The 14,642-nt window shown below is 41.3% G+C and overlaps 1 protein-coding gene across 3 annotated transcripts in view; it reads right to left on the reverse strand.

Moving 5' to 3' along the window:
- Nucleotides 1-702: 702 nt before the first annotated feature.
- The window catches only part of pcnx1 (pecanex 1), a 32,814-nt gene continuing 18,874 nt past the window's right edge, over nt 703-14,642 (reverse strand). For all 3 annotated transcript variants that reach the window (XM_058057054.2, XM_058057053.2, XM_058057055.2), the window contains 14 exons: nt 13,159-13,267; nt 12,575-12,704; nt 12,427-12,485; nt 12,133-12,348; nt 11,183-11,436; nt 9,233-9,463; nt 9,064-9,164; nt 8,834-8,984; nt 7,167-7,397; nt 5,297-5,571; nt 5,057-5,196; nt 4,479-4,879; nt 4,271-4,411; nt 703-2,563 (listed from right to left, as the gene is read on the reverse strand). In XM_058057054.2, the coding sequence (XP_057913037.2) occupies nt 2,423-2,563; nt 4,271-4,411; nt 4,479-4,879; nt 5,057-5,196; nt 5,297-5,571; nt 7,167-7,397; nt 8,834-8,984; nt 9,064-9,164; nt 9,233-9,463; nt 11,183-11,436; nt 12,133-12,348; nt 12,427-12,485; nt 12,575-12,704; nt 13,159-13,267 (2,580 nt within the window). In that variant the 3' untranslated portion in view covers nt 703-2,422. The remainder of the gene's footprint in view (nt 2,564-4,270; nt 4,412-4,478; nt 4,880-5,056; nt 5,197-5,296; nt 5,572-7,166; nt 7,398-8,833; nt 8,985-9,063; nt 9,165-9,232; nt 9,464-11,182; nt 11,437-12,132; nt 12,349-12,426; nt 12,486-12,574; nt 12,705-13,158; nt 13,268-14,642) is intronic.

The raw sequence follows: 14,642 nt of genomic DNA on the forward strand, positions 1-14,642 counted from the left end.
AAGTTATAATGGGTATAAAGTCATAAGAACATTTACAAGACAAAAGTAGAAATAAAAAAAAAGGAAAAAATAATTTTACAAAAATAAAGTCAGAATTTTAAAAGGAAAAAATATGTCATGTAACAACAAAAACTTGCCATTTTACAAGAGCAACAGTATAATGAGAAAAAAGTATAAAGTTGGAATATTCAAGAAAAAGTCATGATATTATAAAAAACATAGTCGTGAATATTAGACATTTAATTTGGGAGAAAAGTTATATTATTATGGAAATAAAGTCAATATAAAAATGTTACAATTTAAGGAGAAAAAGAATAACATTTGTGGGAAAAATAACATATTTTTAGTAACATTAAGTTGAAATATCCCAGCCATCGTTTTTCTATGCCGCTTATCCTCACTAGGGTAGGAATATGCTGGAGCCTATCCCAGCTGTCTTGGGGCGAGAGGCGGGGTACACCCTGGACTGGTGGCCAGCCAATCACAGGGCACATATAGACAAACAACCATTCACACTCACATTCATACCTATGGACAATTTGGAGTGGCCAATGAAGCTGACATGTTTTGGGAATGTGGGAGGAACCCGGAAGTGTTGGTGAAGACTAACTAACTTGAAGAAGGAGCAGGAAGCCAAAATGTCTGCAATAAATTGCACTTTAATTTCTGTGAATATAGAAAAGGAATTCAGTTCAGTAATTCAACAATCCACCCCCCCAATCCCCAGTCCCCCCCCAGTCTGTCTCAAAAAGCAAAGGGAGAAAAAAGATGGTAACAATCTGTAAATATCATGTTGACAGTAATAAATATCCAAAACCAAATACTTTATACACTGACATGATATATATATTTCTGTAAATATATATACTGTGTATATATATATATATATATATGGATATTAGTCTTACAGTAAAAAGTTCTTTTCAAGTTCAGCAAGGAAAGAAGAAGAAAAGAAGAAAACATTTTTGGAAATGTTCCTTTCCAAGGCATCAGTAACCATGGCCATTCATGTCCATGTCCCTGTCCGTGTTTGTCTCCATGTTTGTCTCCATGTCGTGGTTGTGTCAATGTCATGTCCGTGTCCATGTTATGGTTGTGTCCATGTCATGGTTGTGTCCATGTCCATGTCATGTCCATGTCATGGTTGTGTCCATGTCCATGTCATGTCCATGTCATGGTTGTGTCCATGTCCATGTCCATGTCATGGTTGTGTCCATGTCCATGTCATGTCCATGTCATGGTTGTGTCCATGTCCATGTCATGGTTGTGTCCATGTCATGGTTGTGTCCATGTCCATGTCATGTCCATGTCATGGTTGTGTCCATGTCCATGTCCGTGTCATGGTTGTGTCCATGTCCATGTCCGTGTCATGGTTGTGTCCATGTCCATGTCCGTGTCATGGTTGTGTCCATGTCCATGTCCGTGTCATGGTTGTGTCCATGTCCATGTCCGTGTCATGGTTGTGTCCATGTCCATGTCATGGTTGTGTCCATGTCATGGTTGTGTCCATGTCATGGTTGTGTCCATGTCATGGTTGTGTCCATGTCATGTCCATGTCATGGTTGTGTCCATGTCCATGTCATGTCCGTGTCCATGTCATGTCCGTGTCCATGTAGGTGTCATGTCCGTGTCCATGTCATGGTTGTGTCCATGTCCATGTCATGTCCGTGTCATGGTTGTGTCCATGTCCATGTCATCTCCGTGTCCATGTAGGTGTCATGTCCGTGTCCATGTCATGGTTGTGTCCATGTAGGTGTCATGTCCATGTCCATGTCATGTCCGTGTCCATGACCATGTCATGTCCGTGTCCATGTAGGTGTCATGTCCATGACCATGTCTGTGTCCATGCCATGTCCGTGTCATGGTTGTGTCCATGTCATGTCCATGACCATGTCCATGTAGTGTCCGTGTCCATGTCATGTCCATGACCATGTCCATGTAGTGTCCGTGTCCATGTCGTGTCCGTGTCATATCCATGTCCATGTCCATGTCTGTGGCCATGTTTGTGTCCACGTCTGTGGCCATGTTTGTGTCCACGTCTGTGGCCATGTTTGTGTCCACGTCTTGTCTGTGTCCATAAATAAGATTGATTGTAGTGCATGACTGAAAAACAACAAGGAGAAAATAAAATAGTGCAACTTTTGTCTGTTTTCCGCATAACAAAATGAAAGGTCCAACTGGAAAGGTCGTCTTGGCAGCCAACAAATAAATAAATAAAACGTTGATACGTGTGCGGGGAAGCCTTGCGGCCGCCATGTTTCCCTGCCACCACAGACGTGTCGAATGAGGTGCATAGAAAAGAAGCAACGTTGAAGCGTCATGCAGCATTTTGGCAAAGCAAGGCAGGCGGTGCGGGAGGAGGAAGATGAGGAGGAAGATGGTCGGGGCCATGACGCTTGCCTTTTGTTTGGTTTTTTTCCCGTCAAACCTCGGCTCCCAGTTCGATGACGCCGGTCTCCATGATGGGCACCAGCTTATCTTCCACCTGAACCAGCAGGATGGTCTTGTCCGTGTGGGAGCGCTTGGCCGGGTCTCGGCAGCGGGGCACCCAGCGGTGAACGACCTGTGGAGGGGATGGATCCTTGATTGACAGTTATGTTATCTTTGATACCTTCTCGTGGGTCAGGGTAGATCTTCTCATGATTCTTCAGATTCTTCGCTCTTCTCCAAGATTTGGACTTTATTCTTATTCCCCCCAATTCATTCATGTTTTTTATTTCCTAATTATGTCAACATTGTCTCCCTAGTCATGTTGGACCTTAGTCCCATGATGGTGGGAGGGTGTGACTGCGCGGGAAGTAAAGTAGGTCAGCAGGGACTTTTATCTTTACAGCAGGTCACCAGAGACCAACATCAGCAGCAGCGTCTGGAGAACAGCTGACTGAAGATCATCGCTTACGTCAACAAGCCCGCTACACTCGCTATCCAACTACACACTAAATCACAATCGAAAAACATCAGCCCTGGTGTACACCTTCATATAAATCCTCTTTTTAAAGTCATGTGTGATATTAACACAAACACTAAATAAAGTTGGGGAAATATAGAAGACAGATCTGATCCACTTAGAACCTACTTAGAACCTACTTAGAACCTCATAAGGTCCTAATGTGCTAGATTATTATACTAGCTAGTCTTACACTGGTCTTAAGATTTGAATCAGGTCCATTATTATGAAAATAACAGTGGAATATTATGAGAATAAAGTCCCAATATTATAGGAATAAAGTCCCAATATTTCAGAAATAAAGTCCCAATATTATAGGAATAAAGTCCCAATATTTCAGAAATAAAGTCCTAATATTATAGGAATAAAGTCCCAATATTTCAGAAATAAAGTCCTAATATTATAGGAATAAAGTCCCAATATTTCAGAAATAAAGTCCTAATATTATAGGAATAAAGTCCCAATATTTCAGAAATAAAGTCCCAATATTATAGGAATAAAGTCCCAATATTATAGGAATAAAGTCCCAATATTTGAGAAATAAAGTCCCAATATTATAGGAATAAAGTCCCAATATTTCAGAAATAAAGTCCTAATATTATAGGAATAAAGTCCCAATATTTCAGAAATAAAGTCCTAATATTATAGGAATAAAGTCCCAATATTTCAGAAATAAAGTCCTAATATTATAGGAATAAAGTCCCAATATTTCAGAAATAAAGTCCCAATATTATTGGAATAAAGTCCCAATATTTCAGAAATAAAGTCCCAATATTATAGGAATAAAGTCCCAATATTTCAGAAATAAAGTCCCAATATTATAGGAATAAAGTCCCAATATTTCAGAAATAAAGTCCCAATATTATAGGAATAAAGTCCCAATATTTCAGAAATAAAGTCCCAATATTATAGGAATAAAGTCCCAATATTTCAGAAATAAAGTCCTAATATTATAGCAATAAAGTCCCAATATTTCAGAAATAAAGTCCCAATATTATAGGAATAAAGTCCCAATATTTCAGAAATAAAGTCCTAATATTATAGGAATAAAGTCCCAATATTTCAGAAATAAAGTCCTAATATTATAGGAATAAAGTCCTAATATTCTGGGAATAAAGTCCAAAAAGAAAGAAAGAAAGAAATGCCAAATAAATATTGTTAGTGTTATGAATAATAGTTTCCAGTACATGAAGAGCATACCGTATTTATAGGTTATCACATGGTTTGTCTGGTATCAGGCCAGCATTCATGCCACCCAAGTGTCCTTCGGTCTTGGGCTGATACTGGGGGGGAGGAAGACATGGGTGTGCGGTCTGTACTTACGTGTCCTTCCATGCCCTCTTGGGGGCTCCAGTCCCTCCAGCAGGTGCGCCCCGCCCTCAGTCTCAGCGTCTCGTCAGGCCATTGGAGTTCTTTGCGTTTGGACACGTTGATGTTCTCCAGCACCTGACCGGGGTCCGTAATCTGCACACCAACGCAACAGCGGTTCAAGATGGCCGCCCAGGAGGAGGAGATGATGCAAGCTACGCACCTGTACTCTGTAGGAGATGTCGTCCCTCCTGACGGAGGACACCGCGGGGTTGTGCTGCTGCGGGTGATGATGATGATGGTGGTGAAGATGCTGCTGGCCGAGGGGATCCGTCACGAGGCCCGCCAGTGTGTGGCGCTTGCACGGGGGGACACTGTGGCCGGAGAGGGAGGAGGCGGGGCCGGCCGGGTCTGAGGTGGAGCCCAGACGCAGCTGCAGGGAAGAGGGGAGCGAAGACGGCTGGCTTCCAGACGAGCGCCGGCACGGTTCCGGTCCTGTGGCCGACGTACGCGGCGACGAGCGCCGGCCGCCGCGGTACGACGAAGACCGGCTGGTCGTGGAGGCTCGGGCGGGCGAGTGGCGGACGGGGCCCGACTGGACCGACTGGGAACTCTGGCTGGAGCCTAGGAGACACAAAGTCCAACCTCAGAGTCTGATGGCGAGGTGATGATGACACCTGCGGCTCGATGATCGCCATATGTCTCGATATACGTCTCTACGTAGCCCAAAGAACGGGAAAATAGGTCTACTTGCAGCAGACCTGTTCCACATGGAAAATCAGCAACCCTGACGTTCCTCACCAAGGCCACGAGGATGGGAGGAGTGCGGGGGTGCCTGAGACACGGAGCTCTGCTGCGAGTCGGCGCAGGAGAGACCCCCGGCGTCGGAATCCTCGATATTCCCTCCGCTGTTGCAGCCGGCACCGCAGCCTTTCCGTAATCTGGGAAGAACAGAAGACGATCCCACGCTGAGTACTACGTCTACACGGCGCCCAATACTAGGAATTGTATTTCATTAGAAAGGAATAAAAGCTTGAGTACCTGTGCCAGGTGCTGACAACAAAGTTTCGGATGTTTGCGATGCTGATGGGCCCGCCCAGGACGTGTCCCAGCTGGGGATGGGAGTCGCAGTAGGAGGTGGTGAGGGGCGACACGTAGATGGGGTAGCCGATGGGCTGGTCGCACGAGGAGTTGATCATGTTGCGTAGCGCCTGCTTGGCGTTCTGGATGCTGCCGCGTTCCGGGTTGCGGTTCCTGAGGAAGACCAGTTCCTGCTGCTGGCCCGCCCACAAACCTCGCACGCATTCCTTGTTCACCTGACACGACACGACACAACCCTGGTTCACCAACATCGCTGTCCTACGTCCCCTAGCGTCATGGACACTAAATCATCTCTTCATCATATTTTCACTTTATTCCCACATAAAATCATGACTTTATTCTCCTAATATTATCATGTTATTCCCATCATATTTTCACTTTATTCCCCCATAAAATCATGACTTTATTCTCCTAATATTATCATGTTATTCCCATCATATTTTCACTTTATTACCCATAAAATCACGACTTTATTCTCCTAATATAATCATGTTGTTCCACATCATATTTTCGCTTTATTCCCCATAGAATCATGACTTTATTCTCTTAATATTATCGTGTTATTCCCATCATATTTTCACTTTATTCCCCTATAAAATCATGACTTTATTCTCCAAATATCATGTTATTCCCATCATATTTTCACTTTATTCCCCATAGAATCATGACTTTATTCTCTTAATATTATCGTGTTATTCCCATCATATTTTCACTTTATTCCCCTATAAAATCATGACTTTATTCTCCAAATATCATGTTATTCCCATCATATTTTCACTTTATTCCCCATAGAATCATGACTTTATTCTCCTAATCTTATCGTGTTATTCCCATCATATTTTCACTTTATTCCCCATGAAATCATGACTTTATTCTCCTAATCTTATTGTGTTATTCCCATCATATGTTGACTTTATTCCCCATAAAATCATGACTTTATTCTCCTATTATTATCATGTTATTCCCATCATATTTTCACTTTATTCCCCCATAAAATCACAACTTTATTCTCCAAATATTATCATGTTATTCCCATCATATGTTCACTTATTCCCCATGAAATCATGACTTTATTCTCCTAATGTTATTGTGTTATTCCCATCATATGTTGACTTTAATCCCCATAAAATCATGACTTTATTCTCCTAATATTATCATTTTATTCCCATCATATTTTCACTTTATTCCCCCATAAAATCACAACTTTATTCTCCAAATATTATCATGTTATTCCCATTATATTTTCACTTTATTACCCATAAAATCATGACTTTATTCTCCTAATCTTACTGTGTTATACCCATCATATTTTTATTTTATTCCCAATAAAACCATGACATTTTTCTCCTAATATTATCATGTTATTCCCCTTCATATTTTCAATGTATTCCCCATAAAATTATGACTTTATTCTCCTAATATTATCATGTTATTCCCATCATATTTTGATTTTATTACCCATAAAATCACGACTTTATTTTCCTAATTTAATCACTTTATTCCCCATATCATGACTTTATTCTCCTAATATAATCATGTTATTCCCATCATATTTTCACTTTATTCCCCATAAAATCACAACTTTATTCTCCTAATCTTATCGTGTTATTCCCATCATATTTTGATTTTACTACCCATAAAATCACAACTTTATTCTCCTAATATTATCATGTTATTCCCATCATATTTTCACTTTATTCCCCATAAATGACCCTAATTTTGCTTTGTTTATGATAATACATGTTTCTCATAATGTTTCTCATGAAAGTCAGACTTTAGTCTTGTCCAAGGAGGGCGTCTTATTATCTACCTTGATGACTCTGAAGCTGAGGTAGCGTCGGTTGAGCATGATGATCTTGTACTCGTTGGTGCCCTCGTCCAGGACGTGGCGCAGGGCGAGAAGCGAGTGGGCGTTGGAGAGCACGGCACTCCTCCACGCCGGGTCGCCCTCGTGAGCGATGACCAGGTTCTGCTGGTGCGAGGAGATGGCCTCAAACAGGACCGCCGGCTCCTCATACTCATCGGGGGAAGTGAAGTGGTCCTGGTGAGGAAGAGGAGGAGGAAGTGGTTAAGGCATGACGAGGCAAGGGCGTAGTTGTGTACTTGTACTCGGGGTGGCAAGTACACACCTGTAAATGCAGTACATACAGTAGTACCCACAGTATGGGTGGTCCTCAGGGTACCAACCAGGTGCATCCCTACAATGTCTCAATAATCTAATTTTAGCAGCGTAGACTTGAAATACTAAAGGAAAATGATCTTATTGTCATGTTCCAATACACAGGGATTATTATATCCTGTTCTGCACTCTTATTTTGGTGTACTTCCTGCCAGGTGTGAGTTGCAGTTCTTTGACACCAGTGTGGCAGTGGTCTTTTTGTGAATGAATGAATGAATGATGTCTACTCTATTGGCTAATAGGAGTGTAAAGGTGACTATAGGGGTGTTATTTCATGTCTAGAGGGCTCTAATCATGTTACAAATGTATTTAGAAGGTGGTAAACAGGTTTTCTATGTTTTATTTCCTCTTTATGATGTCTATTATATTGGCTAATAGGAGTATAAAAGTGACTATAGGGGTGTTATTTTACGTATAGAGGGCTCTAAACATGTTAAAACTGTTTAGATGGTCGTCAGAAGGTTTTCCATGTCTTATGATGTCTACTATATTAGCAAATAAAAGTGTAAAGGTGACTGTAGGGGTGTTATGTCATGCCCACAGGGCTCTAATCATGTTAAAACTTTATTTAGAATGTCGTCAGAAGGTTTTCCATGTCTTATGACGTCTACTATATTGGCTAACAGAAGTGTAAAGGTGACTGTAGGGGTGTTATGTCATGCCTAGAGGGCTCTAATCAAGTTAAAACTTTATTTAGAATGTCGTCAGAAGGTTTTCCATGTCTTATGATGTCTACTATATTAGCAAATAAAAGTGTAAAGGTGACTGTAGGGGTGTTATGTCATACCCACAGGGCTCTAATCATGTTACAACTTTATTTAGAATGTCGTCAGAAGGTTTTCCATGTCTTATGATGTCTACTATATTGGCTAACAAAAGTGTAAAGGTGACTGTAGGGGTGTTATGTCATGCCTAGAGGGCTCTAATCATGTTAAAACTTTATTTAGAATGTCGTCAGAAGGTTTTCCATGTCTTATGATGTCTACTATATTAGCAAATAAAAGTGTAAAGGTGACTGTAGGGGTGTTATGTCATGCCTAGAGGGCTCTAATCATGTTAAAACTTTATTTAGAAGGTCGTCAGAAAGTTTGATGTCTACTATATTGGCATCTTTTCATGTTTCACTACGACTAAAAAAGGTTTGGATTGTCCTGCGGCAAGGTCAAGGTCACCTATCATGGCTTTGGGCCAAAGTTGCCGCAAATTCAGGAAGGACGTAGAGCATGTATACAGTGTACTTGCCGAAGTATACCAGTGGAAATATTGTGTTTGAGATGCTCGGCATCCAAGCTTCTCACCTGGTGGAGTTTGAGGGACATTCGGATGCCAGGCACCACAACCTTCCTCAGCAGCTCCATGTCAGCAAAGATCCACTCATCTCGTGCCGAAGAGATGCGGAAATCTCCTTTGAACAAAGCGTGAAGCCCGTAGAGGAAGGACTCCAGGTTGCTGGTGCAGACAAGGATGGGTCAGCACCACACGTACACACATGTACACGTTGTGTGTGGAGAAGAACGGTTTGAGGAACCTGGACATGTGATGAGCTGCCGTTCCCAGAGCTCTCCTGCCCAGCACACACAACCCGAAGCAGAGCAGCACCACAGGCGAGTCCCTCTCGCTGTCCAGCGGCTACAAAGACACAAGACACTCCGTCACGCTCATCCTGGTGCTCCACCCGACTCACACTGTGACAGAACCTCAGCCCTGCGAGAGTTGCAGTACTGGATCCAGCCCAGGTAGACTCCGCAGAAGCTGTCCCTGGAGATGCCGGCCAGCCGATGGTCGTAGTCCTCGTCGATGTTGGGGTTAAAAGTTGCATCCAGGTCCACGTAGTTCCTCTCGCCGCACGCTTGCAGGCCCTCCTTCATGGTGTCGTTGGACAGCCACTCCTCCAGCTTGGGTGAGACCATCACGTAGTAGATGATGCCCTGACCACCAGGAGAACACACATTTCACACATTTTCAATATTCCAATTCCTATGTTGCCATGATCATATTTGTCCTCATAAAATAACTCTAATAAATTCTGGGAAGTCATTCTCGGAAAATGACGGCTATTTTCCAAATTTCATGTCTAGAGTGCTCTAATCATGTTAAAAATGTATTTAGAAGGTGGTAAACAGGTTTTCTATGTCTTATATTCTCTTATGATGCCTACTATATGGACTGATAGGAGAGTAAAGGTGACTATAGGGGTGTTATTTCATGTCGAGAGGGCTCTAACCATGTTAAAAATGTATTTAGAAGGCGGTAAGCAGGTTTTCTATGTTTTATTTCCTCTTTATGATTTCTATTATGTTGGCTAATATGAGTATAAAGGTGACTATAGGGGTGTTATTTCATGTCTAGAGGGCTCTAATCAAGTTAAAAAGCGTATATAGAAGGTGGTAAACAGGTTTTCTATGTCTTATATTCTCTTATGATGCCTACTATATGGACTGATAGGAGAGTAAAGGTGACTATAGGGGTGTTATTTCATGTCTAGAGGGCTCTAAACATGTTAAAACTGTTTAGATGGTCGTCAGAAAGTTTTCCATGTCATATTCCAACTCTATGTTGCCATGATCATATTTGTCCTCATAAAATTACTCTCAAAAAATAATCTCTCAATATTTTGATGTCATTCTCGGAAAATGACAGCTGTTTTTGTTGTTTGAAAAATAGTATTAATTGATTTAATTTATTTTCATGCTTTGATTATTTCACAGATTTCCTTTGTTATCGTTTATAGTATATACCAGGGGTCTCAAACTCGCGGCTAGTTTGAGGCCCCCACCTTGATACCAAAGTTTAATGTTGAAATGACAGCTTAAAGCTGTGTGCACACCGGAAACACAATTAACATGATTTTGCCCCCGCGCATACCGTTACCCTACCCTGTTACCCTGCCCCTGTTTTGCTTTGGATTAGCAATGAAGCTAAAGGCTTATGACGCTGGGTACAAATAAATGAAATGAGGAAATGATTTGGAATAAAAACGGAAAATACACGTCAAGATAAAAGCATCTCATCAAACATGTTGTTAAAGTTACGATGCTGCTCCCAGACGGAAGTGAGTACGATGCTAACTTGCTAATTGGGTCAAATTATTAAGTTTTATTAATGTTCATGTTAAAGGTTAAATAACTGTTAATACTGTACATTTGAATCTGGAAAAAATAATTTCTCGACCAACTGTATGTGGTTTCTTACGTTTTTCTTATTTGCTGTTTTATTATAATTTTACTTATTTATTACTGATTGATTGATTTATTGTCTTTATTCTTAATTTGTTTATTTTTTTAAATCTTATTTTGTGTATAGAAAAATAAAAATTAATATATTTGGGAACAGTGGAATATTTTATCAAATATTTTGTAGGGTATAGCAGAAGCAAAAGCATTGAAGATTTTTTTTCCAGTTTTTAATAAATGTGTTTTAGGTTTTTTTTAAATTGAATTTGAGACCCCTGGTATATACAATTATACATTTTTTTTTATTGTTAGTCAAATGAATTATGAATTATCTCAAATTCATATGTTCTTACAAATGTCTTGTATTAATTATGCTGTGATATTTCACATTCAGCAGACAAATGAAGTGAATTTGCACTAAATATTATCAGTGTGGGATCATATCACCGATACCAGACTATGTGGCCCACTGACCTTGACGTAGTAGGTGGTGAGAATGCGACGCAGGTCGAACACCTGGAGCATGGAGGCGGCGCTGTTGTCGGTGATGCTGTAGCCCTCCAGCACGTACTTGGTGACCAGCACCTCCCATGCCAGCCAGCGTTGGCCAAAGGCGGCGTTGAAGGACAGGAGGTGCGGAAGGTGACCCGGCTCGCAGCAGCAACAGCCCTCGTCCTCCTCCACGCCCTCCGTGATGGCCTCCACCTCCCGCTGCTGGCAGTAGGTGCCTGTTTGGTTGTTTGGGGGTCGGACAACGTCATGTAATCATGTAAAAAAGTGCATTAAGGTGGTGGTAATCACATTTTTCATGTCTTATTTTCTCTAATGATGTCTACTATATTTACTAATAGGAATGTAAAGGTGACTATAGGGGTGTTATTTCATGTCTAGAGGGCTCTAATCATGTTTTAAAATGTATTTAGAAGGTGGTAAACACGTTTCCTATGTCTTGTTTTCTCTTATGATGTCTACTATATTGACTAATCGGAGTGTAAAGGTGACTATAGGGGTGTTATTTCATGTCTAGAGGGCTCTAAGCATGTTTAAAAAATATATTTTGAAGGTGGTAAACACGTTTTCCATGTCTTGTTTTCTCTAATGATGTCCACTATATTGACTAATAGGAATGTAAAGGTGACTATAGGGGTGTTATTTCGTGTCTAGAGGGCTCTAATCATGTAAAAAAGTGCATTAAGGTGGTGGTAATCACAATTTCCATGTCTTATTTTCTCTAATGATGTCCACTATATTGACTAATAGGAACGTAAAAGTGACTATAGGGGTGTTATTTCATGTCTAGAGGACTCTAATCATGTTAAAAAGAGCATTATAAGGTGGTAAACATTTTTGAGACAGGGTGCCTGTGAGAGCGGAAACACTGAGCTCCAGCCAAAAGGGAGGGCCGATGTGACTTTCGACCTCACCTCTGAACTCCAAGCCTCGCAGCTGGAAGGTCACCAGGCCGTTGCCGATCTCCACCAGGTGCACCAAGGCGTTGAGGTAGTCGGAGGCCAGGATGAAGCAGTCGCCCGTGCTGAAGTTGCCCCAGCGGCCCAGGAGCAGGTCTCCGCACAAGCTGTGCTGCAGCGAGCGCGTCAGATGCTCATAGAAGATGGAGTTGAGGTTGTTGTCATCAGAGCCTGGGGGAGAAGATGAAGCAGGTGAGACAAGGAAAAGGAAAGCTGTCGGTGCTTTCAGCAGAAGGGAAGCTTGATCACCTGGATTCCTGTCCAGCTGTGAGGCCAGACGGGTGTTGGAGTGATCCACCCTTTTGGTTCTGTTGGGGGGGGGGGGGGGGGGGGTGGAATGTGGACATGTGAGCATGGTGATGGGAGCATCTCAACATTTGGCAGGATTGCTTCCTACTTGTAGTCTCGCTCCCAGAACTTCACAGGTCGCACGTAGGATGTGATGAATATGGCGCTGCCCAGGAAGGGGTTAAGTGGGGTGGACAAGATGGCTGACACCAGAGCTTGGACAAAGAGCATGGCCGAGTCTGCCGGCGGTGAGGTCAAGGGTCAAAGGGGAAAACTCACAACAACAAACACACCACATGGTGGCGCTGCTATTAAAAGGAAACGTTGGCTATCATTATAATCTTTATGTGAGACAATCCTCTTTTCTGTGGATTCTAAAGGTATACAAACCGATAAAAAGAGGCAACTAATTCATGCATTACAGATGCTTTTTTCCATGCAAGAATTTCAACTTTCTTCTCATCAATGTTCTTTTTTATCTTTTTCGATCTTGTCACTGATCATTTGTCTAACGACATCAAACTTTCACACCAAAACATGACAGCAGCATTTTACCACATGACCAACCACCGCCTCCATCCCATAAAAGCCAACAAGTGAGCAAAGGAAACATTTACAGCAGAGTGCTGCACATCATGTGCACTTTTATGAGGAGCAAGCGGCGCCATAAAGAGACGGCACGGAAAAGGTTACGAGGCACGGCGAAAGGCTGAGCGAAGGCGTGGAAGGCGGAGCCCCATGTGATCTGCCAGGGTGCGATGTAGGTGTAGACAAAGTGCAGCTTGTAGAACAGCTCCCACAGCTGTCAACAACACAGCACAACAAGAAACATAAAACAACCCATCATGATGCACTTATAGGTCACTTCATGGGTACAAAAAAATATGCATACTTCAGCAAACTACTTATTCTACAATAACTACTTTACAAAATAAAAATTAACAAAATCAGGTCAAATACAAATAGGCGGAAGAAGCACGGTAATTGTCAATGGTGTCAGTTTTCAGCGACACCGGCACTAAACACACTCACTAAGGTTCCCGAGGGAACACATTGACTGTGACACTGCTCTAGCAGGACATTTACTTACATCTGATATGGCTTATTTACTCGTATTCTGTCTACCATACTGGTACTACTTACTATGTCTACTATATTTGCTGATAGGGTCATTTCCTGTCTAGAGGGCTCTAAACATGTTAAAAAGTGTATTTAGAAGGTGGTAAACAGGTTTTCTATGTCTTATTTTCTATGATGATGTCTATTATATTGGCTAAGAGTGTAAAGGTGACTATAGGGGTGTTATTTCATGTCTAGAGGGCTCTAATCATGTTAAAGAGTGTATTCAGAAGGTGATAAACAGGTTTCCTATGTCTTATATTCTATAATGATGTCTATTATATTGGCGAATAAGAGTGTAAAGGTGACTATAGGGGTGTTATTTCATGTCTAGAGGGCTCTAATCATGTTAAAAAGTGTATTTAGAAGGTGGTAAACAGGTTTTCTACATCTAATTTTTAATGATGATGTCTATTATATTGGCAAATAAGAGTGTAAAGGTGACTATAGGGGTGTTATTTCATGTCTAGAGGGCTCTAATCATGTTAAAAAGTGTATTTAGAAGGTGGTAAACAGGTTTTCTACATCTAATTTTTTATGATGATGTCTATAATATTGGCGAATAAGAGTGTAAAGGTGACTATAGGGGTGTTATTTCATGTCTAGAGGGCTCTAAACATGTTAAAAAGTGTATTTAGAAGGTGGTAAACAGGTTTTCTATGTCTTATTTTCTATGATGATGTCTATTATATTGGCTAAGAGTGTAAAGGTGACTATAGGGGTGTTATTTCATGTCTAGAGGGCTCTAATCATGTTAAAGAGTGTATTCAGAAGGTGATAAACAGGTTTCCTATGTCTTATATTCTATAATGATGTCTATTATATTGGCGAATAAGAGTGTAAAGGTGACTATAGGGGTGTTATTTCATGTCTAGAGGGCTCTAATCATGTTAAAAAGTGTATTTAGAAGGTGGTAAACAGGTTTTCTACATCTAATTTTTAATGATGATGTCTATTATATTGGCAAATAAGAGTGTAAAGGTGACTATAGGGGTGTTATTTCATGTCTAGAGGGCTCTAATCATGTTAAAAAGTGTATTTAGAAGGTGGTAAACAGG

This window comes from Doryrhamphus excisus, linkage group LG19 (assembly GCF_037039965.1).
Source record: "Doryrhamphus excisus strain RoL-2023G ecotype Guam linkage group LG19, RoL_Dexc_Guam_v1.1, whole genome shotgun sequence".
Classification (NCBI taxonomy): domain Eukaryota; kingdom Metazoa; phylum Chordata; class Actinopteri; order Syngnathiformes; family Syngnathidae; genus Doryrhamphus; species Doryrhamphus excisus.